The sequence below is a fragment of the Sinocyclocheilus grahami genome, unplaced genomic scaffold (assembly GCF_001515645.1).
Source record: "Sinocyclocheilus grahami isolate Dianchi unplaced genomic scaffold, SAMN03320097.WGS_v1.1 scaffold158.1, whole genome shotgun sequence".
Taxonomy (NCBI): Eukaryota; Metazoa; Chordata; class Actinopteri; order Cypriniformes; family Cyprinidae; genus Sinocyclocheilus; species Sinocyclocheilus grahami.
Window position 1 is genome coordinate 514,355 of NW_015505337.1, and position 23,521 is coordinate 537,875.

A 23,521-nucleotide genomic window follows, 5' to 3' on the forward strand; every position below is an offset into this window, starting at 1 on the left:
ATACTAAAGCTTTGTCTTGGAGCTCAGGGTTTTCATGACCTCTCTGAAGGATTTCTCTTCATTTGCCGACAAAACAAAATGATGGTCTGTGCCTTCATTTTAGAAAAAATCACTGTAAAAATTAAAAGATACTTGATGTGGAAAACCTATAGATGCTTTTTTAAAAAGTGGTTCTGCCAGTGTGGTGATCAGAGTATCTTTTCATTCTTACAGTGTATGCCTTCTTCAAGCAAGTATTAATTATGCATAGAAGACAATCACCTGTTTGTACTAGATTTTTCACAGGATAGTATCAATTTTCTACATGGTGCTATAGATAAAATCCATCCGTGCGTGAGCACTGTTCGGTTCAAATTTATGGTCAAGAAATGTCAGATATATCAAATATGTTCCTGTCCTTATTTCACCCTTTGGTGTTCATTGAACACATGCAGCATTTTAATAATGTAACCAAGAGGCTCACTTCCACTGTCTAATTCCATACTTGTTCAGTTTAAGTGTTTCAACAATATTTTAATTTTAATTAAAATATATGGATTATTAGAAAATGAATTTGCATTTGGTTGTCTTTTAACATGGTTGTTTTGAGTGTGTATGAAGTAATGTGCCAAAAGTTTGTCTGTGGATAAAGTCACTACATCTTCCCATAAAATAAAAACAAAGAAAAAAACCTTTTGTTTATGCCACTACTCCTGTAATTCTGAATGTCTTTGCACAAACCCTAATTGAATGCAAGAGTGCCCTCTGCTGTCTGATGAACAGCTATAATGGCAGAATCATAAACATTTCAAAGATTTTTATTCCCATCTGAGGACATGCAGACAAATAGATGGGCAGTATAAATAGAAAGAAAATGTATAAAGACATGTCTAAATTAGCATTGAATGGTACATGACCATGCTTTATATTAGTACAAATTAAAAAAAAAAAATAGTTTGAAGTGTTCTAAAAAGTGTAAATGCAGAATGTTTAGTACAAACATTTGTTAACTTATTTTGACAATGATTTATACAATTATTAAAAAAACTATTTTCTCCACAGACTAACCATAAATATAACAATTGTTATAAAATACTATATGTGTTCCCTTTGCATATACTTGATAAAATAAAATTTAGATCAAATTATACAAAATGTAAAAATACATGCAAATATATATATAAAACCACAGAAATGTATCGAAAAAAAAGAGCAAGTAAAATATGTCAATGTAACTTATAGTAAACGTACATAGTAAATGTAAACCAATTTGAATTCACTGAGCTTATAACTAATGGTACCAAACTGCAGATACAGATAACTGCCAGCTTATAGTGGTTAGAATATTTGCTAACAATAAACCAGAGTTTCTACAGGTTTAATGAAGGTAAATGAAAGACTTTTTAAAGACCACTTAAAGAAAATGTAAGGAATAAATTGAAAATTGGAGTTGTAATGAGTTGTATTAGCAACACTTCAACTGATCGTCATTATACTTAAAACCTAGCAAAATGAAAATATTTACCAGCTTTATCCCAAATAAATTCTAGTATTAAAAATGCACCAGTCTTCTCGCCCCTCCTAATCGAGGACTTGTACTCTGCATTGTTTTGAGGTCTAGTATTGGAGTTGAGGTATAACATGGGTTCCTGTTTAACAGCTGTTTGGCAGTCAGGTGCAGCGCAGCTCCATTCATAATGGGACTGATCACAGCCACACTCTCTCTATCTAACGTAGCATCACTGACACTATAAGAGGAGTGGGGTTCTGCACTGAAGTAAACAGTGCTACTGCAGTCTGCAGGGCAGGTGTTATACACTGCTCCGTTCTCTGGAGACTGTTGTCTCACTTCAGCAACAGAAAATCCTTCACGGTTTTCAACTGGACTACTTTTAGATTGTTCACCTGCTTCCATGTTTGGCTGGTTACAACCGTCCCCTCCAGAGTCTATGTCTGGTGCATCATCATTCTCCAGGATGACTGAAAGCCCTCTGTCTCCATACATGCAGTTGATCTTGTCTGTGTTTCCAGTTTTGAGAGCCAGATGTATTAACATATGATGATGGTGCCAGTCGCCCTCTAGAGGCTGAACAGAAGAACCTCCGGCCTGCTTGTCAGGAGCAAAACCAGTCACTGAGAAAGTGCCATGATTGTGTGTGGAGGATTCGAGTGTTGTGTCCTTGCAGTGCACATCGGTTGTTCTGTCAGTAGTTGCCAGGCTCATTTGGAGTCTGAGACTCTGGAGGATCTCCGTAGATTTTGGATGAAGAAATCGGTAGTAAAGAACAACAAAAATCACACCTAGAAAATAGAGAACAGAGCAAACTATATTTGTAATGTTACATTACACTACATTAGCTTATTCTAATTGTTCTTATTACAATATATAGCAACAATACATATATAGCAAATTGGTTCTCGGGTGATATTATGATTTTTTTTTTTTATTGGTCAGTATCTGTATCGGTTATTTAATTGTGCATGCTTATTTTCCATTCAGATTACCTTGCCGTCATCTAACAGCAATGTTTAAAAAGCAATAATAATTTAATAACACTGTTAAAGGGATAGTTCACCCAAAAATGAAAATTCTGTCATTAATTATTCACCCTAATGTCGTTCCAAACCCGTAAGACCTTCGTTCATCTTCAGAACACAAATGAAGATTTTTTTTATGAAATCCGAGAGCTTTCTGACCCTCCATAGACAGCAACGCAACTGGCAAGGCTCAGAAAGGTAGTAAGGACATTGTTAAAATGTATTGTTATGAAGCTACAAAAATACTTTTTGTGTGCAAGGAAACAAATATAACAAATTTATTCAACAATTTCTTCCATGTCAGTCTTCGAAGTGCGTTCACAAGAGTACCACGATGCATATGTGAGGTGCCGCTGACGCAGGAGCCGGTGTTCATAACATTACGGTTGAACCACTGATGTTACATGGACTACTTTAATGATGTCCTTACTAGAGCTGTCAAAATGACTGAAAAACTAAATTCGAATTTTGTACTTAAATATAATCAAAATTCGAATTATATTCAAATTTAAAATGCATAATTTCAGTCAGAGTAAAGAAAAGATATTGGCATCTCTCCTGAGGCCACAAGAAGTCGCATCGAGCAAAATATTACTAATGCACGTTTATTCAAAGCATGAGATAACATGACTATCTGTGGAAAAAAAGTGCATAATGTTTAAAATAATGTTTATATTCCAATCATAATTAATTAAGTTGCTTAAACAACTATAAACAAAACAGCATCATGCATGTATGCATAGTTTAATACAAAGGGCCGAAAGCCAATCACACAGAGTACATTTTTCATTTAAAAACACGAGTTGCAGTGGGATGGGGAAAAAACCCCGCCATAAAGTCTCGAGATATGTTTTTTCAAAGTTGAACTTGCATTAACTTTACATGGCTTTCTAAATATGCGGCTCTTTTGTGCGAGTGCAGCGGTGATAGATGTCCCTCTAGAAAACGCGTGAAATATACATTCTGTGTGAACGGCTTGGTTTCAGTTTTGACGTAAACAAGATCTTCTCTGCATTGATGTTCTCTTTTCCCGCAATATTTGTAATTAACAAGGCAGCAGCACTGCATCTAGTGGCTTCAACTGCATAGGCTAACAAAAACATTATAATGCAACGACACTTACATCGTCATCGCATCTCGTGCGCCACTGATAAGGCTGCCTCCTTAACGCACACTTAAAATTCGAATGGAACATTTTACATTCGAATGTGGATTTTTATTTTAAATTCGACGAATATTCGAAATTCGAATTGTTTTTGACAGCCCTAGTCCTTTCTACACTTTTGGACCTTGAACGTGGTAGTTCCATTGCTGTCTAGGGTCAGAAAGCTGACCCTCATTTTTGGGTGAACTATCCCTTTAAATATAATCATTAGTAAATCTCAGAATGAATATCCATTTTTCATGCATTACAATATAATCAGTGCTGGATAGATTACTTACAAATTGTAGTCCGTTACTGATTCCAAATTACATGACAAAAATTGTCGTTCGTAATGTAACCAATTACATTATACATTTCAGGGAATATAATCAGTCTACTTTTTGATTACTTTTAGATTACTTTTAACCTAACTTGTATATCACATTGCTTTAAACAGGATAATCTTGTACTATTTTGACATAAAAATACAAAGAAGATATATTCCATTCGTTATTAAAAACATTAAGTGCATTAAACATTATATTACATCAAAGTTTCCAAAACTGAAACAAACTGCAGGGGGTTTGTGAGTTTAATGAAAATCTAATAATAAATTAAATCATAATCGTAAATTAAAATATTATACCTGCATGTCATGTGACCATGTGAATAATATGTAATCATGTAATTAATAAAAAATATCTGTAGTCTTATTATGAGTATTTTAAAATGTAAAATACAGTTTTTCGCAGTGGCTTTGGTGCATTTCTCAGATCAGAAATGAAATTCTCAAAACTACTTGTTCAACCTCCACATCATCTAGTCATTTGAGCACATCATAAAAGCAGTTTCTCATTCTTTTGAACAAGTTGCGATTGCTTTGGTACATTTATGCAAACTATTATGTATATTTGTCTGCGGTTTCCTACATTATCAGTTGCTAATGTCATGTTGCTCAAAATGTATTATATAGTTCTCTGTGCAGTAGTCTTACCACTCAAAACATCTAGTCATTAGTTCATCGTATAAGTAATTAAACGCAAAATGGTTGATCTAGTTGTCATAAACTGTCAAGCATATTTTCTACACATTTCTATTAGACTTTTTGTAAATTTGCCATGAATTGTGCAAGTGAATCTTGACTTTCACTAATGAAGAGAATATAGATCAACCAATTATAAACCAGTTCTCTGAAATAGCTCAAAGGTGCATCAAAGGTGGAAGAAGAGGAGCAAGGTTACATGGTGGAAGGGTACAGAGGCAAAACATAGGAAGAGGCAGCTCTTCTGCCTCACATATCAGATGAAATAAGGGCCACTATTGTGGACCTTGTTGTCAATCATGGCCTTACAATGGCTGAAGGGTGCAGCTAAATATTGGGAGATCGACTATATCCTCAATAATTCAAACGTTTCTTAAGTCTCTTTCAATCAATAATCCACATACAGTAGTGTGTAAATTTGTACATTTGAAATGGATATATGGCATACATAAGAAGTGCAGCCTTCTGCATTTCAGTACAGTAATTGTCATCCAAACTGTTGCCATAGTTTACATCAGGCATAGAGTGCACTGTTATATTGACAACATGACTAAGCAAATCTTGTTTGTGAACAATGACACTATTTTTTCTTTCTTTCTGATAGCACTGATATGTAAATTGACATAAATACTTACTTTTGAGAGATGAACTAAAGATTTTGAGTAAGTTACAGGCTTTTGCAGGAAATCCATTGTGTGGTGCTGTTTGTACGAATTGTTTTGAGAAATGCACATACTTCTTTGCAAATATCTGAAGACGATTCGAGAAATGCACCAAAGCGATTGAGAAAAACTAGTATTTAATTTTTGGAACCTGATTATGTAATCCGGATTACATGTAATTGGTTACCACACAGCACTGATTATAATATAGAGATTATAGCATTTAAAACAATTGATTTGAATTTTTTTAGTCTTAATTTTCAATTTATTAAGACAAATATATTTATAATGATTATCAAGATCAGGCATTTTAATATTAGAGCATAATCTTTACCGATAAGGAAGCTGCATAAGACATTCAGAGGAACACTCATGCTGTCCCACGAAATCCCACTGAGCGAGTCTGACGCCAAAAGCAGAAGGAACGTGTTCTCCAGCAACATTAACTACAACACAGATAAAAGATCTGGATCAGTGATCTTTGAAATCAGTAGACAGAAATAAAAACTGTATGTTAACAAAGATGTGAGCTATTTTTCATGAGAGGAGATTAATTGTATCTAAAATGGTCACCAGCATAAAAGTGAAAACAGTCTTGCAGCATTTCACACACTCCTGGCAGTTTTCTAAATATTTTGCACAATGTTACAATACTCTGAAGATTTGCCCATACACTTTTATTACTGACAGTGCATTGTTATCTAAAACTATTAAAAAGCATTTTCATCCATTGAAATAAAGCTAAAATAAAATATTAGATGATAGATAGATAGATAGATAGATAGATAGATAGATAGATAGATAGATAGATAGATAGATAGATAGATAGATAGATAGATAGATAGATTCAAATTATTACAATTAAAATATTAATGAAATTAAATTATTAAATATTGAACGAAAAACTTGAATGAAAATTAGAAATGTACTTTTTGCAACAAATTGAAAAATCTAAGTTGCCAAGTGAAGTACTAAAATCATTCAAACTAAAAATTAAATAAAAATAAAAGCTAAAAGGTAAATATGAATATTTAAATGGGGTTGCACCGACTAATCGACTAGTCAACTTTAATGTTCTGCCATCAGCAGTGCCATGACGCTTTAAGCTTGACGTCGACTAGTTGGTAGTCGCTGGTCCTATAGCGGGCGCAACAGGATAAGAAATCTTCGAAGGACTTCCACATTTACACTCTGTTTCCAAACAGTTCAAATGACAAATAAATGCATACTCCGAAAGCACTCCACAAGACATGTGTGATTATATTACTGGATGCTCGAAATTGCAGAATACACGCTTTAAACAGCTTATTGTACAGGTAAATTAATCACTGTTCTAATCTAATGTGCTGCTGCATTGTAACACACACACACAGGCTTCAGACAGTAGCTCGTACATCACGTGCAGATCGCGCGCACAGTCGCACACAGAAACATTCAGAAATGTATTGTCAACACTGTTCTGTGATTTCTCAGTAAAATAGCTTAGAAACTGAAAAGTTAAAGCATATATTTCTTAAAAATAAATTCCACCATCACTACTAGTAGAGAGACGCTTTCAGGTAGAATTAATTCACACACGCAATCGCTCTCACTAAAATAAATGCATACTCCGAAAGCACTCCACAAGACATGTGTGATTATATTACTGGATGCTCGAAATTGCAGAATACACGCTTTAAACAGCTTATTGTACAGGTAAATTAATCACTGTTCTAATCTAATGTGCTGCTGCATTGTAACACACACACACAGGCTTCAGACAGTAGCTCGTACATCACGTGCAGATCGCGCGCACAGTCGCACACAGAAACATTCAGAAATGTATTGTCAACACTGTTCTGTGATTTCTCAGTAAAATAGCTTAGAAACTAAAAAGTTCTAGCATATATCTCTTAATGAATAAATCCCACAGCTTCACTACTAGTAGAGAGACGCTGCCAGGTAGAATTAATTCACACACGCAATCGCTCTCACTAAAGCATTCATATAAATGTAATCTTTACTGTGCTACTTTATCTGCATCTGATTTAGAATGAGCAGAAATCTGTGAGAAATATAACGACCCAAAGACAAAAGAACTGATAAAAATGAGCTGTTATAGGAGCAATAACCATGTGGGCAGCCTTATTTGTTCATTAATGACGTCATCAGCGACTAGTCAACGTCGACTCGACTTTCATCACATAAAAGCATAGATTGTAAAAGACTTTAAAAAACCAGAAGTCGTTCAACCCCTAATATATATATTAAATATATACATTTTAAAATATATTTTTAAATAATTAAAAAATTATATAAATCACAAAAACATAATAAAATTACTAAAACTTGAAAACCGCAAACAAAAGCTAATACAAAATATTAATAAATACTAAAAAAGTATATAAATAATACGAAAAAACACTGCAGTGCAGTGAGACCAACCAAATAGAATCCAGTCATGCGGTACCGAGAGGGCCCATCTTTAACGTTAAGGAAGACGAAAATGTGCATTGCCCCTAAGATGAAGTTGAAGAGCCGCCAGGAAGCACGGTTAATGCAGATATCTGTCTGCTGGGACACTTGCCAGAATGTCATAATGAGCCAGTGGAAACCTGAGCAGGGATTTAAAGAGACAACCACAAAGCAGTCATTTATTAACAAGTCATCCCTTTCCAGGTAAAAGTTGGGCAATGACAAATTACTTAAAAGCACTCAGGGCTGTCACGTGAGCTAACTGTGAAAGCTTTTGTGTGTGCAGGATTTGTCTACACAAAAACACATAGCTTGACTCACCCACGACTCCACAGGACCACCAGTGAAACATACTGCAGAAGAACATGAGGCTGGCCACCCTGGCACCCAGCATGCCCCCTCTCCATATGAGCTGGCACAGCATTGCAGCGAGAGTCATGTGCAAGTGACCAGGACGGAGCAGAAAGCATGAGCGGCTGTGCAGGACCAGAAACCAGGATACATTCAGCAGGCTCAGCCCGACACATAAGACCACTGTAAAAAAGTTTAAAGAGATCCAGGGAAACTGATTCAAGGAACAGTTTACCCAAAAATATTTTAAAAAGGCTGAAAATGTACTCTCGGACCATCCAAGATGAAGATGAGTTTGTTTCTTCATCACTTGCTCACCAATAGGTCCTCTGCAGTGAATGGGTACCGTCAGAATGAGAGTCCAAACTGCTGATAAAAACATTATAGTAATCCACAAGTAATCCACACGACTCCAGTCCATCAATTAACATCTTGTGAAGTGAAAAGCTGCATGTTTATAATAAACAAATCCATCATTAGGCATTTTAACTTTAAACAGCCACTTCTAGACAATATACCAGTCCATAATCTATAACAATGCTTCCTTCAGTGAAAACATTCAATCCCGTTTTCCTCTCACATCAGAATTCACCAAAATATTTGTTTAGGACTGTTATCGCTTGTGAGTGGTATTTGATCTGCACAAATTTCTCTCCTGGTTCATACTTTTTTTTACTGGAGAAAGCAATATTATGGATAGAAGAGCCAGAACACATTAATTCACAAGACATCATTTGATCAACTGGTGTTGTGTGAATTATTGTGATGTTTTTATCAGCTGTTTGGACTCTCATTCTGACGGCACCCATTCACTGCAGAGGATCTATTGGTGAACACCATATATAATGCTGTAATTTCTCAAAATCTGTTTCAAAAACTGCCAGAGGGTGAGTAAAAGTTCAGAAAATTTTCATTTTTGGGTGAACTTTAAGTATTGGGGACAGCAAGAATGATTAATTCACAATTACATCGTACAGTACGTCTTGTGTTACCATAACATTTACAAAAGCACAACAAATCTTTTTTTTTATTGCTCAGTGACTCATTCAATCATAGTCACTGACTAATTTACTACTTCCACAGAAAACTTTTGATGTGACGCTAGGTGTGTTCTGTAGTTGTGTACCTGGTGACAGAAAGCCAGGGTGAAGTGTGAATAAACTGTAGGTCTGCAGTAGACTTTGAGGCAAGCTGAGTGTCAGGGCCTCGATCAGTAACAGAGCAGACACATCAGCCTGCTGCATTAGTAATGCACCAAACTTAACCTGTCCACCCTGAGACTTCATGCAGCACCATAACCTGCAAACATAAAAAATATAACATCTCAGAAACAAGTAGCCTATTGTAAGATAAATAATATCATTGGGTGAAACCTGATATGAACATGCACAGGTCATATTTCAACCACAATGAGAAATTACACTACAGTTTGAAAGAATGTTTTTTTATGTTTTTGATCAAAAATACAGTAAAATTGTGAAATATTATTACAATTTAAAATAACCATTTTATAGTTTTAGATGTAACTTATTCCTGTGATGGCAACATGCTGATTTGGTGCTCAAGAAACATTTTTTATTATTATCAGTGTTGAAAACAGTTGTGCTGCTAAATATTTTTGTGGAAATTAGGATATTTTGTCAGGATTTTTTGATGTAGGTTAAAAACAGCATTTATTTGGAAAATAAATGTATGTAACAATATAAATATCCTTACCGTCACCTTTGATCAATTTAATGCGCCCTTGCTGAAAAATAATAATTTCTATCAAAACAAATTCTTACTGACCCCAAACCTCTTGAATGATAGTGTACATTGTTATTATATATATATATATATATTTTTTTTTTTATAAAACCTAGGGCCTTTAAGATGTTTTACACTGTGACATTTTCATGATTTTGGAGTTAAATGTGACCTGAGCATGTTCTCATGAATTCATTATAACTGAATTACAACAGTTCTAAGTGATAGAATGTTTTTGACCTGTGGTAGACGCCCAGATGCAGACAATGCACAAGGAGAAGTGAGGGCTTGGATCGTTCTGCATCAGTGATGTACCACTTCAGACTGAGCAGCTGCACAAGCGTGACAGGCAGACACAGAGCCAGAGTCAGCCAGGCCAGCAGCTCCTTTCCCATCCAGAGGTAGTGAGTAAAGCACAGTACAACTGATGCATATAGTAAACAACAAATATGTCAAACAGCAGAGTCCATTTTCAACAACAATACTGAACTGACTGTTCTGAATTGTCTTCTGTAGAGCTGCTTATAGCTGAACTTAACGAATACTTACATATATATATATATATAAAATTAAAAAAAATAGATAAATCGTGGTATTTTACATTTCTTTTTAATTAACAACTAGTACACTATTATAATTTTAATAAGTCCTTCACAAACATGTATAATGATTTAACGATCTGTCAAGTATTTACTAATGCTATTTTTAACATTTGTTAGCGTTCCCTCTTTTCTCGGGCTGTGTGTCTAATGTAAAGCATCTGTGCGACAGAACACGCCCCCTGCTCTCCATTCATGAAAAAGGCGCTCAAATGCTATAAAACCATAGCAGCAATAACGTGCAGTAATAAAACTGAACTCATAATACAACATGAACAAACAGGCAAAACCCACATCCACATGCCGATGCTGCCAAAGTATGTTCAGTAAGCACAGATAGCGGGTTGGAAGGGAATGATTCATCGGGAAATAACTTACGTGCCGCTTTCTCCAATAAAACAATGACTCCTGAAAAAGAGTAGAGGCAGACGTGACTCCATATGATCGCGCTTCCCTTTCGATTCTGCATCGTTGCACTAAAACGTATTTTTTCAAAGTGTTTGGTTTCCCTTCTGCTATTGAAGGAGCGAGCTTTGTGTGTGATCGCGATGTCTTTCTGAACCGGTCAATGTGACGTCACGCACCGAGCAATGTTGTATGAAACACGTGTATTGTAATGTATTGTATTGTAATGTAATGTAATGTAATGTAATGTATTGTAATGTAATGTAATGTATTGTAATGTATTGTAATGTAATGTAATGTAATGTATTGTATTGTAATGTAATGTAATGTAATGTAATGTAATGTAATGTATTGTAATGTAATGTAATGTATTGTAATGTATTGTAATGTAATGTAATGTATTGTAATGTAATGTAATGTAATGTAATGTAATGTATTGTAATGTAATGTAATGTATTGTATTGTATTGTAATGTAATGTAATGTATTGTAATGTATTGTAATGTAATGTATTGTATTGTAAATAAAAAAACACACGTAATGTATTCATTAACCCAAGCTCCCTTTCTAAAAAGTTAAGGATCTATTTTAAAAACGTGTCTACCTCCAAAAAAAGCTAATAAAACGTGGACTGTTTGTTCTCATTTGGGATGTTTTCATGGATTTTTTTCTTTCTTTCTTTCTTTCTTTCTTTAATTTAATTGGATTTTCCCCATGTATAATAATAATAATAATTATTATTATTATTATTATTATTTATTTTAAGTGTGTGAACTCTTGGATTGTACCCCTTAGCTTTTTTTATGGTTTGCAATATGCAATATGTTCTGTAAACAATTATTGATTAAATAAATAAAACAGCTTGCTTATGTAGCAAGCATCATGTATAGTGTTTGTCATATACATGTATTTTGATCTTGTTAATAAAAAATAAAAAAACACACGTAATGTATTCATTAACCCAAGCTCCCTTTCAAAAAAGTTAAGAATCTATTTTAAAAACGTGTCTACCTCCAAAAAAAGCTAATAAAACGTGGACTGTTTGTTCTCATTTGGGATGTTTTCATGGATTTTTTTCTTTCTTTCTTTCTTTAATTTAATTGGATTTTCCCCATGTATAATAATAATAATAATAATAATTATTATTATTATTATTTATTTTAAGTGTGTGAACTCTTGGATTTTACCCCTTAGCTTTTTTTATGGTTTGCAATATGCAATATGTTCTGTAAACAATTATTGATTAAATAAATAAAACAGCTTGCTTATGTAGCAAGCTAGGATCTATTACTTGATATACTAAAATATAAAACAAAATTGAAAAATATCACACAACAATAAAAAATATATATTTTATGACAAATAATCTAAATCTAAACAAAGTTAAAAGTCGAAATTATAAGGTAAAAGGCTAGGTTTAGTGCTGTCAAATGATTAATCGTTTGACAGCACTAGTTAAATTATGACAAAAGTCACCTAAAAGTCATAACTGAAATTCGATCCTTAATGTCATCATTATGATTTACCTGAGCATAATTTTCTTTGGCTTCCATACTATTCATCATATTATTTACATACCAAACTAAATTAACAAACAAGTACCGTACCATATGATTACTCCAGTAAAGAGATTTGATCACGTGAGAGTCATGAGACCCCAAGCGCACATGACTCATCACGTGATCCGTCGTTGCTCTATAAAGCCATCAGCGTGCTCCTCAGCTGGTGGTTATTTTCGCCCAGTGGAACTCTTGGGGGAGTGAGACACACAGTTCAAATAGAACAACTGCCAGCAGACGAAAGACAGGTAGGACTTTGTCTACCTGAGACTTTGAGAGCTTTTAAATCACGGGGACAAAGATTATTATTATTTCTTGTGTGTTGATAATTGAACCTCTAGGTAAATATTGGAAAAGGGTCATGGAGATATAGTAGCATGTCTTATATATCATACACAAATTACAATGCGAAACGCTTTATTCTGTAGTAGCATGACTTTATTTCAAAGACACTTACTGCTTTGCTGTGAAATATAATATTGCAGTGTTACAGCGACTTCCTTTGATTTTAAAATCTGGATTCATTGTTCGTTTGACTATGTAAACAAGGCCTGCAGGGGAAACAGAAACCTGAGCTTATGTTTTAACACCTGTGAATGCTTCAGCTGCTTTAAGTGACATTATGCTGCTCGTTTACTTACAAATCCACTATTAGCTTTCAAACATGAGTTGCCTCAGATATTTTACGTCTCGCACTACTACAGAAAAGTGGGAACTTTAAGTGCCGCAAGCAATCTTATATTTGCATTCTCTCTATATAATTGACTCCTGACGGTGTTAATACCACTTACAGCAGTATTTTTAACAAGTCGTCGAGATTACTGCGAGGTTTAAGGTCAGAGTAGGCTGGCTTTCTCAAATATTAGCAGGCTTTCCTTGCAATTGCTGACTCATTCACGTCTTCTGATTGGTGTCATTAGTGAAGTGACATGTGGCCAATTATGGTGACCCATACTCGGAATTAGTGCTCTGCTTTTATCCCATCCTAAGTGCACACACACAGCAGTGAACACACACACACACACACACACACACACACGGAGCAGTGGGCAGCCATTTATGCTGCGGCGCCTGGGGAGCAGTTGGGGGTTCGGTGCCTTGCTCAAGGGCAAGGTGGGCCAGAGTGCTGTACAGTCACTCCCCCCACCTACAATCTCTGCCGGTACCAGACTTGAGTCCGACTCTCTAACCATTAGGCCAAGACTTCCCCAATTATAGGCCTTGGAGGAAGTGCAACCCAGCATGTTTGAAAGTGATATTGATAAATTGGTGCTTTGTGAAAATTCACTAGTTGTCAAGATTGTGGCGAGTCAGTAATGGGGAATAATGAAGTAAAGTTGTTTAAAACCACATCTGCTGTAAAACCACTGAGTTAGGAGCCCCTTTAAAAAAAAAAAGCCTAAAATATACTTACCCAGAGTAGTTAATCAAGGTTTGTTTGACTGGTTGTGTAACCATTAGGAGTTTTGGCCATGTTTAAGATGTCCAAAGCTTTCAAGTCTGCGTGACCACAGTCTGAAGATAACCCTACTGTAGTCCGGGATCTTTCGCCTGATTGAGAAGTGTTCTTGATGTGCCACCTGACTGTTGTTTTAAGGCTGTGATGTTTAGAACTTTAAAGTTTTAGTTGAAATGATTCTTGAAACCGATTAAGATGCAGCATTTTTAGCTGCAGTTTATATTAAGTGTTTAAAGTGGGATTTTAGACTGCTAGAATTACTCCTAAAGTCTCCTTTCTGTATAAAATAAATAAAGAATAATGGAGTTTGTTTCAGAATGTGGCGGCTGGCTTTCCTGTGTGTGATCTCAGCCCTTTCAGTTAGTTGGGCTCGTCCTCGACTTGCTCCTCTCTCCCATGAGATGGTCAATTTCATCAATAAAGCAAACACTACTTGGAAGGTAAGAAGCTGTTCTATTCACTGATACACTAAAATGCATCCTAGTGAGGATAAATGAGCCACTATTGGAAAGACCTTTTTGTATTGAGGCATTTTCTTCAGGGCCTCTTTAATAATTTTGCATCAAACTTAATTGTCACCCATAGGCTGGATACAACTTCCGTGATGTGGACTACAGCTATGTGAAGAGGCTGTGTGGGACTTTGCTGAAAGGACCCAGACTCCCTGTCATGTGAGTTCAGTTGATTTTTGTGTGAGTGGAGAAGATTAAAAAGAAGTGCAACTAGTTAACATTGCAATCATTGTGACTCCTTTGTCATATGATGCAGTTCTGTTTCCTCATGCTTACTGCTTTCAGTTCTGCATTCTGGTATAACAGATTTTGCTTCGTCTTTAACCAGGGTACAGTATGCTGATGACTTCAAGCTCCCCACTAACTTTGATGCCAGAGAGCAGTGGCCCAACTGCCCCACTCTTAAAGAGATCAGAGACCAGGGTTCTTGCGGCTCATGCTGGGTGAGGTCTTGTCTCTAGTGGATGCAATATGACCTTGGATCTGTTATTTGTACACGTCATATTTTTACTGGGATTCTTCAATCTTTTCGTAGGCTTTTGGGGCTGCTGAAGCCATATCTGACAGAGTATGCATCCACAGCAATGCCAAAGTGAGTGTGGAGATCTCCGCTCAGGACCTGCTTACCTGCTGTGACAGCTGTGGTATGGGGTGAGTTAAGACAATGCAGTAATGTCATTACAGCTACAGGAGGACCTTGTGTATGCTGATGCGTTAAACGAGCATCAGGATAATGCTAAACAAGTATGCTGGCTTTAAATGCTTTTTTTTTTTTTTTTTTTGGTTACTTGACATGCATCAAATGACTGGGGATCACACTACCAGACTTTGTGTTTTAAAGCTGCTTTGACTTTTATTTATTTATTTTTTGGCACTGTTAATTCTGTTTTTAATCTCAGATGTAATGGTGGATACCCTTCTGCTGCTTGGGATTTCTGGAGCTCAGATGGTCTGGTCACCGGTGGCCTGTATAACTCTCATATTGGTTAGTGATTTTATTATTGTTCTTGTTGTTTATTGCATTTGGAAACCTTTTAGCTTAATGTCTTATTTTTAGGCTGTCGTCCATACACCATTGAACCCTGTGAGCATCATGTGAATGGCAGTCGCCCTCCTTGTACCGGAGAGGGTGGAGATACTCCTAACTGTGATATGTCCTGTGAACCTGGCTACAGCCCCTCTTACAAGCAGGACAAACAGTTTGGTAAGCGTTTGCAGACCCAAATAGTTCATGTTCAGTGCACACTTCACCCTCATTACTTATTTGCATCTAGTCAGACGTCACTTTAGATCAGTGGTTCTAAATTTGACTCCCAGCCTCTCCATTGTCCACAAGAATATTTAAAGGCCCCCAGCCCTAATTAAAAAAAAAATTTTTTTTTAAATAAAACGGTTTATTTACAGAACCCCACAAATGACATGGACTACAGCTATGTGAAGAGGCTGTGTGGGACTTTGCTGAAAGGACCCAGACTCCCTGTCATGTGAGTTCAGTTGATTTTTGTGTGAGTGGAGAAGATTAAAAAGAAGTGCAACTAGTTAACATTGCAATCATTGTGACTCCTTTGTCATATGATGCAGTTCTGTTTCCTCATGCTTACTGCTTTCAGTTCTGCATTCTGGTATAACAGATTTTGCTTCGTCTTTAACCAGGGTACAGTATGCTGATGACTTCAAGCTCCCCACTAACTTTGATGCCAGAGAGCAGTGGCCCAACTGCCCCACTCTTAAAGAGATCAGAGACCAGGGTTCTTGCGGCTCATGCTGGGTGAGGTCTTGTCTCTAGTGGATGCAATATGACCTTGGATCTGTTATTTGTACACGTCATATTTTTACTGGGATTCTTCAATCTTTTCGTAGGCTTTTGGGGCTGCTGAAGCCATATCTGACAGAGTATGCATCCACAGCAATGCCAAAGTGAGTGTGGAGATCTCCGCTCAGGACCTGCTTACCTGCTGTGACAGCTGTGGTATGGGGTGAGTTAAGACAATGCAGTAATGTCATTACAGCTACAGGAGGACCTTGTGTATGCTGATGCGTTAAACGAGCATCAGGATAATGCTAAACAAGTATGCTGGCTTTAAATGCTTTTTTTTAATTTTTATTGGTTACTTGACATGCATCAAATGACTGAGGATCACACTACCAGACTTTGTGTTTTAAAGCTGCTTTGACTTTTATTTATTTATTTTTTGGCACTGTTAATTCTGTTTTTAATCTCAGATGTAATGGTGGATACCCTTCTGCTGCTTGGGATTTCTGGAGCTCAGATGGTCTGGTCACCGGTGGCCTGTATAACTCTCATATTGGTTAGTGATTTTATTATTGTTCTTGTTGTTTATTGCATTTGGAAACCTTTTAGCTTAATGTCTTATTTTTAGGCTGTCGTCCATACACCATTGAACCCTGTGAGCATCATGTGAATGGCAGTCGCCCTCCTTGTACCGGAGAGGGTGGAGATACTCCTAACTGTGATATGTCCTGTGAACCTGGCTACAGCCCCTCTTACAAGCAGGACAAACACTTTGGTAAGACTTTACAGAACCCAAATAGTTCAGTACAGGTTTCACCCACATTACTTATTCATCTGCATCTAGTCAGACATCACTTTAGGTCAGTGTTTCTAAACATATTTGACTCCAAGGCCACAGAAATATTTAAAGGCCCCCAGCCCTTTGTTTTTATTATGCTGTTCCTTATTTTGAAGTTCCTCGTGGTTCCCTCATTCCAGCCCCCGGGTTGAGAATTGCTGGTTTAAAATGTATATTTATTATTATTTTTTTTCTGAATGCTGCCAAAAGATGAATTCATTGAACTTTATTTGTGGGCCTTGTTTGTCACTACAGGAAAGACATCCTATAGTGTCCCATCTAATCAGAAGGACATTATGAAAGAGCTCTACAAGAACGGTCCAGTAGAGGGAGCTTTCACTGTCTATGAGGACTTCCTGCAATATAAATCTGGTTGGTTTCTGTCTTTTTATGTACATGGCAAGAGTACTAATATAACATGTAACTGTTGATAATTTGGTGGTTCTTTACTAATTTTTGTAGGTGTATATCAGCATGTGAGTGGACCTGCAGTAGGTGGTCATGCCATTAAGATCCTGGGCTGGGGAGAAGAGAATAGTGTCCCCTACTGGCTTGCTGCTAACTCCTGGAACACTGACTGGGGTGATAATGGTGAGGGTAATTTTCTTTTGTATGAAGACTAAAATGCTGCTTTTATTGTCTGCAGTTTGTTACCAACCCAGTAAACTGCCAAGGAAGTGTTCATGTGTTTTGTACCAACATATTTCGGAGAATAGTGTCCCCTACTGGCTTGCTGCTAACTCCTGGAACACTGACTGGGGTGATAATGGTGAGGGTAATTTTCTTTTGTATGAAGACTAAAATGCTGCTTTTATTGTCTGCAGTTTGTTACCCAACCCAGTAAACTGCCAAGGAAGTGTTCATGTGTTTTGTACCAACATATTTCCAGATTTATCGATTTACAGAATGTGCAAGTTAGCCTCTTATTATTATTATTATTATTATTATTTTTTTTTTTTTTTTTTTGCAACTTCAGGATATTTCAAGATTCTCCGAGGTGAGGACCACTGTGGCATTGAATCTGATATTGTGGCTGGAATTCCACAGTAACCATCCAAAAAAAAACTGCAAGCGGAGAGCTGAAATGAGCACCCCGTTCAAAACGCAGACATTGAATGTCTCCAACTTAAGCTTACTGCCATCCTTTATTGCCATGTTACATTGTTAATCAGTGAGTTTTATATGAGTCTTTTTAGACTGGGATCCTCGATCATGTACGTTTTAGAACGTGTGTTTTTTTTTTTTTTTTTTTTTTTTTTTTTTTTTAATGCATCGCAAAATGTTAACTAGTCTAGGTCATTGGTGTCAGTTTTAGACCAGTCTATAAAATTTCAGCACAACTTGATGCCTCAGTCAACTTTACCCAATATGTTTTTGTTTTTTATATTCGCTTATTTAGGTTGAATGGTTTTTACTTGATTTTGGTTTAATTTTTAATGCACTGTCTAAAATGTAATAAATATTAAAACCAAAGTATGTACTGTCATGACTTTTTTTTTAGTTTTTTTTTTTTTTATCACTTGCAACATCAAGTTTTCAAAGTAACTAGGTAGAGAATGAAAAGGAATATCAGACTTAAAGGCAAAAATGGGGTTTCGCACTTTATCTAGAAAGCTAAGGCTCTATGGCTATGAGAAAGCTGTACTGGAAATGTAGCGTGACTGATCTTTTGTCTCCTTGGAAGTGCAATACAGCTTCACTGTGTTCAGCAAAACTGCATAGTTCACTTATGGCAATACAATTTCAGCCCTCTACATCCTGATCCATCCAAATTCTGTTGCATGTTCATCAATTTAAAGGCTTTCAGCAACGTTCTTGATGCTCAAAATACACTCTCCACTTCTAATTGAGCTGTTTATTTCAGAGGCGTTAAACCTAAAAAAAAAAAAGGAACGGTGCAGGAATATGCCAAGTTTGGTATGAAACCTTAAAAATGGTTGCTAAACCCTGGCTGTGACTGGATTTCTGCATTAAACTCCGTAAATCTAAGCCGTACTCTCTGGGTTTGCATAGTTTGAACAGGGCATTACTAATTCAGATGATTGTGTTTGGGTTTCATAATTCAGTTCAGAAGGTTTACAATAACTTGTGTACCACAATTCTAATATCATTAACACGTACTCATAACTTTTAGTATATCCAGAATTAAATTATGCATCAGTCGTACAGTTTATGCAGCAGGTAAGTGTTTTCCAATGTATGGCTGATTTGTACAAGTCTCTAAAGTTGCACGTCATGCTTAATTTGGTATATCTCTGGTTACTCTTGATGGACTGGTATTTTCTTCGGTTCCTGATGATCATCTTGCAGCTTCTGCTCTACAGGAGGCTGCAGTTGGTCCTGATGTTCTTCAAGCTTTTCAGGTATCTGGTTGTGATTTCTCAGCCTCCATGTTTTCTTTAGTGGAGTCTTGTGTCCCATTTTCATGTTCAGACTGTTGGTTGACCTCTACATCTTGTTGGTGAGTTTCAGAAACTCTGTTCTCTGATTTTGTAGGTGTTTGTTCCTGATTTAAGGCTTCCTCAGCAGGTGGATCCGGGGGAACAATTTTGTTTTCTTGCTGATGGTCTAGCGTGGATAACAGCTCTGAAGGAGCCAGTAGTCCATCCTGGTTCAGATCTTGAGTTTGTAGCAGATAATCCACTAAAGATACAACCTAAAGTGTAAACAACTTCAAGTCAACAATGCAAGAGCTTTTTTATTTTATTTATTTTTACTTTGAATGTGACAAAGCTGAGCAGCACTCACAGAATCTGAAGACTTTGGTGACATTTCTTGGCAAGTCAGAAAATCTGTCAGTAGTTGCATCAGTTCAAGGCCATCCATCTGCCCACTTCTGTCATAGTCGTACAGAGAGAAAAGGAAAAATACCTCTGTGACGAGAACAAATCAGACAAGCGTATGAAAACCTGAGAGCACCCAAGGTAAACTGCACAACTGAGAACATCTGGTCTTACTTTTGTATCTACCATGTAGAAATGTCAGTGCAAACAAGTTTAATTATAAAGATATATTTTTATCACTTGCAACATCAAGTTTTCAAAGTAACTAGGTAGAGAATGAAAAGGAATATCAGACTTAAAGGCAAAAATGGGGTTTCGCACTTTATCTAGAAAGCTAAGGCTCTATGGCTATGAGAAAGCTGTACTGGAAATGTAGCGTGACTGATCTTTTGTCTCCTTGGAAGTGCAATACAGCTTCACTGTGTTCAGCAAAACTGCATAGTTCACTTATGGCAATACAATTTCAGCCCTCTACATCCTGATCCATCCAAATTCTGTTGCATGTTCATCAATTTAAAGGCTTTCAGCAACGTTCTTGATGCTCAAAATACACTCTCCACTTCTAATTGAGCTGTTTATTTCAGAGGCGTTAAACCTAAAAAAAAAAAAGGAACGGTGCAGGAATATGCCAAGTTTGGTATGAAACCTTAAAAATGGTTGCTAAACCCTGGCTGTGACTGGATTTCTGCATTAAACTCCGTAAATCTAAGCCGTACTCAATTTAAAGGCTTTCAGCAACGTTCTTGATGCTCAAAATACACTCTCCACTTCTAATTGAGCTGTTTATTTCAGAGGCGTTAAACCTAAAAAAAAAAAGGAACTGTGCAGGAATATGCCAAGTTTGGTATGAAACCTTAAAAATGGTTGCTAAACCCTGGCTGTGACTGGATTTCTGCATTAAACTCCGTAAATCTAAGCCGTACTCTCTGGGTTTGCATAGTTTGAACAGGGCATTACTAATTCAGATGATTGTGTTTGGGTTTCATAATTCAGTTCAGAAGGTTTACAATAACTTGTGTACCACAATTCTAATATCATTAACACATACTCTTGTACTCATAACTTTTAGTATATCCAGAATTAAATTATGCATCAGTCGTACAGTTTATGCAGCAGGTAAGTGTTTTCCAATGTATGGCTGATTTGTACAAGTCTCTAAAGTTGCACGTCATGCTTAATTTGGTATATCTCTGGTTACTCTTGATGGACTGGTATTTTCTTCGGTTCCTGATGATCATCTTGCAGCTTCTGCTCTACAGGAGGCTGCAGTTGGTCCTGATGTTCTTCAAGCTTTTCAGGTATCTGGTTGTGATTTCTCAGCCTCCATGTTTTCTTTAGTGGAGTCTTGTGTCCCATTTTCATGTTCAGACTGTTGGTTGACCTCTACATCTTGTTGGTGAGTTTCAGAAACTCTGTTCTCTGATTTTGTAGGTGTTTGTTCCTGATTTAAGGCTTCCTCAGCAGGTGGATCCGGGGGAACAATTTTGTTTTCTTGCTGATGGTCTAGCGTGGATAACAGCTCTGAAGGAGCCAGTAGTCCATCCTGGTTCAGATCTTGAGTTTGTAGCAGATAATCCACTAAAGATACAACCTAAAGTGTAAACAACTTCAAGTCAACAATGCAAGAGCTTTTTTATTTTATTTATTTTTACTTTGAATGTGACAAAGCTGAGCAGCACTCACAGAATCTGAAGACTTTGGTGACATTTCTTGGCAAGTCAGAAAATCTGTCAGTAGTTGCATCAGTTCAAGGCCATCCATCTGCCCACTTCTGTCATAGTCGTACAGAGAGAAAAGGAAAAATACCTCTGTGACGAGAACAAATCAGACAAGCGTATGAAAACCTGAGAGCACCCAAGGTAAACTGCACAACTGAGAACATCTGGTCTTACTTTTGTATCTACCATGTAGAAATGTCAGTGCAAACAAGTTTAATTATAAAGATATATCTATACACCGTATTAAATGACATATATTACAAACAATATAATTATGGCAATTATAAACTCTCATATTTTATTCATATACAGAAGTTGAATGTTTATTATATTTAACAAATGTGTAATATATGAATTTTATAGGACTAACTTAATTTAGGCAGTGGAATTCTCTTAAAATGAAAAAAAAAAAACTTCTGCAATGGTGTAAAATGGAAAAGCACACAGCACTAGTGGAAATAAAAGCGGTTAACAAAGACTGTTAATAATGAACTATATTAACCTTGTTCCCTTGTGTTCAGCTCTGGACTGGTCTGTCCTTCCTTCATGCTGCTCTTGATGTAGCTTTGCAAGAGCCTGTCATAAAGGATCAAAGATCACAGGCCACTTTAGTTCCGCTACAGTATTTATAGAGAAAAAAAAGAGCAAGGATCTGAATTCATGCAGTACTTTCCTGAATTGGAACATTTTAAAATTTACACTTTGAAGATGAATACTGGAAGCATTGTTAAACGTGCACAACTACATAATGTCTTTCTTTAGGAGTTATTTCTTTTTAAATAAGTCTGAATGCACAACTATGATTTTGTTTTGGCACCTTTTTTTTTTTTTTTTTAGCTATTGCTTGTTCAGTGTGTCAGCTGTGGAAATCTCAGCATTATATCTGATGTGACAACAGACATTGAACCTTGGGGCAACTGTACTACCTTATTTGATCAGGCGGGTTTGAAGATAGGGAGTAGTAGTCAAAAAATTCACCTGCGGTTGTCTTCGCTGGAGCCAAAAGGATTTGCAAGGTCTGGTACAACAATGTCATCACTGGAAAAACAGCAGTCACAAGAAAAATGAGCCAAGTTTTTCACGTTTAGAAACAAATCAATGCCAAGATACTTATTTTTGCTGTTGGATAACTATCTATCCATCCTAATCAAAATATTCCACCCACTATGGTAATTTAGAATCGGAAAGAGCTTAAAATATGTGTAATTTATTCATGTACAGAAATGTTTTTTACAGGTGTGCAGTTCAAGATGTCACTTACAGATGTACAATACAATTTTGAAATGTGTTATGTACAACTGTTCAGACTGAATATAGCCTAATCTAATATGCATAATGTCTAATATATATTTATTTAAATTAATATAATCCACTATAATAATTCACTCATGAGTTATACATTTAATCATTCTTGCCTATAGGCCAATTGTAAAAACATTCAATCTGGAGTCCATTGCTTTTGATTTGATTTGTCTGTCATTATTTAATGATTGCTTAAATTACTCAACTAATTGTCAAAACACATTTACATAGAATATTTTATATTGCATTTCACTTTATTGACATATTTTCCAATCGATAGATTGTAGTAGTAACTGAAAAAAATACTTTCATAAAATGAATATCAAATGCATTTGACATTTTCTACTATCTATTTATTTATTACATCTAAATGAGCAAGTGTAGGCTATATTGGATGATCCTCTCTGAATATGTTTCAATTTTTCAGTAAAATCCCACTGGGGGGGGGGCACCAATACTATAATATATTACAGTCGTAGTGCAGTACAGTATAGCATAGCGTGTTTTCGTTTTGTTGAAAGATTTTTCACATAGTGAGTTATAAAAGTCACAATAGCAAAATAATTAAAGCCAAAATATCACATTTTGTACAACTGAGATCTATCTATCTATCTATCTATCTATCTATCTATCTATCTATCTATCTATCTATCTATCTATCTATCTATCTATCTATCT

General features: G+C 36.1%; 3 protein-coding genes and 1 pseudogene across 4 annotated transcripts; 1 reads left to right on the forward strand and 3 right to left on the reverse strand.

Annotated features, from left to right (window-relative positions):
- Positions 1–1,508: 1,508 nt before the first annotated feature.
- xkr5b (XK related 5b) lies at positions 1,509–10,998 on the reverse strand. Its single transcript, XM_016282368.1, has 7 exons — positions 10,894–10,998; positions 10,157–10,340; positions 9,297–9,469; positions 8,141–8,353; positions 7,790–7,959; positions 5,700–5,811; positions 1,509–2,280 (listed from the first exon to the last, which is right to left on the reverse strand). The coding sequence occupies exons 1-7, from the start codon at positions 10,982–10,984 to the stop codon at positions 1,532–1,534; spliced, it is 1,692 nt and encodes a 563-aa protein (XP_016137854.1). The 5' UTR covers positions 10,985–10,998; the 3' UTR covers positions 1,509–1,531.
- A 1,628-nt stretch (positions 10,999–12,626) lies between these two features.
- On the forward strand, positions 12,627–18,105 carry ctsba (cathepsin Ba). 2 transcript variants are annotated; one of them, XM_016282321.1, is made up of 10 exons: positions 12,627–12,726; positions 14,254–14,377; positions 14,523–14,608; positions 14,778–14,892; positions 14,985–15,100; positions 15,349–15,434; positions 15,507–15,653; positions 17,296–17,412; positions 17,503–17,631; positions 18,017–18,105. In XM_016282321.1, exons 2-10 carry the CDS (start codon positions 14,255–14,257, stop codon positions 18,088–18,090), a joined length of 993 nt encoding a protein of 330 aa, XP_016137807.1. In that variant the 5' UTR covers positions 12,627–12,726; position 14,254; the 3' UTR covers positions 18,091–18,105. The 2 variants fall into 2 exon arrangements, with proteins under 2 accessions (XP_016137807.1, XP_016137808.1); XM_016282322.1 differs by lacking the exons at positions 12,627–12,726; positions 14,254–14,377; positions 14,523–14,608; ... (2 more) ...; positions 15,349–15,434; positions 15,507–15,653 and adding exons at positions 15,867–15,933; positions 16,103–16,217; positions 16,310–16,425; positions 16,673–16,758; positions 16,831–16,977.
- A 1,058-nt stretch (positions 18,106–19,163) lies between these two features.
- On the reverse strand, positions 19,164–20,012 carry LOC107592794 (cell growth regulator with EF hand domain protein 1-like). The gene is made up of 3 exons (XM_016282359.1): positions 19,998–20,012; positions 19,789–19,911; positions 19,164–19,696 (listed from the first exon to the last, which is right to left on the reverse strand). Exons 1-3 carry the CDS (start codon positions 20,010–20,012, stop codon positions 19,400–19,402), a joined length of 435 nt encoding a protein of 144 aa, XP_016137845.1. The 3' UTR covers positions 19,164–19,399.
- Positions 20,013–20,725: 713 nt separating this feature from the next.
- The window catches only part of LOC107592795 (cell growth regulator with EF hand domain protein 1-like), an 8,331-nt pseudogene continuing 5,535 nt past the window's right edge, over positions 20,726–23,521 (reverse strand).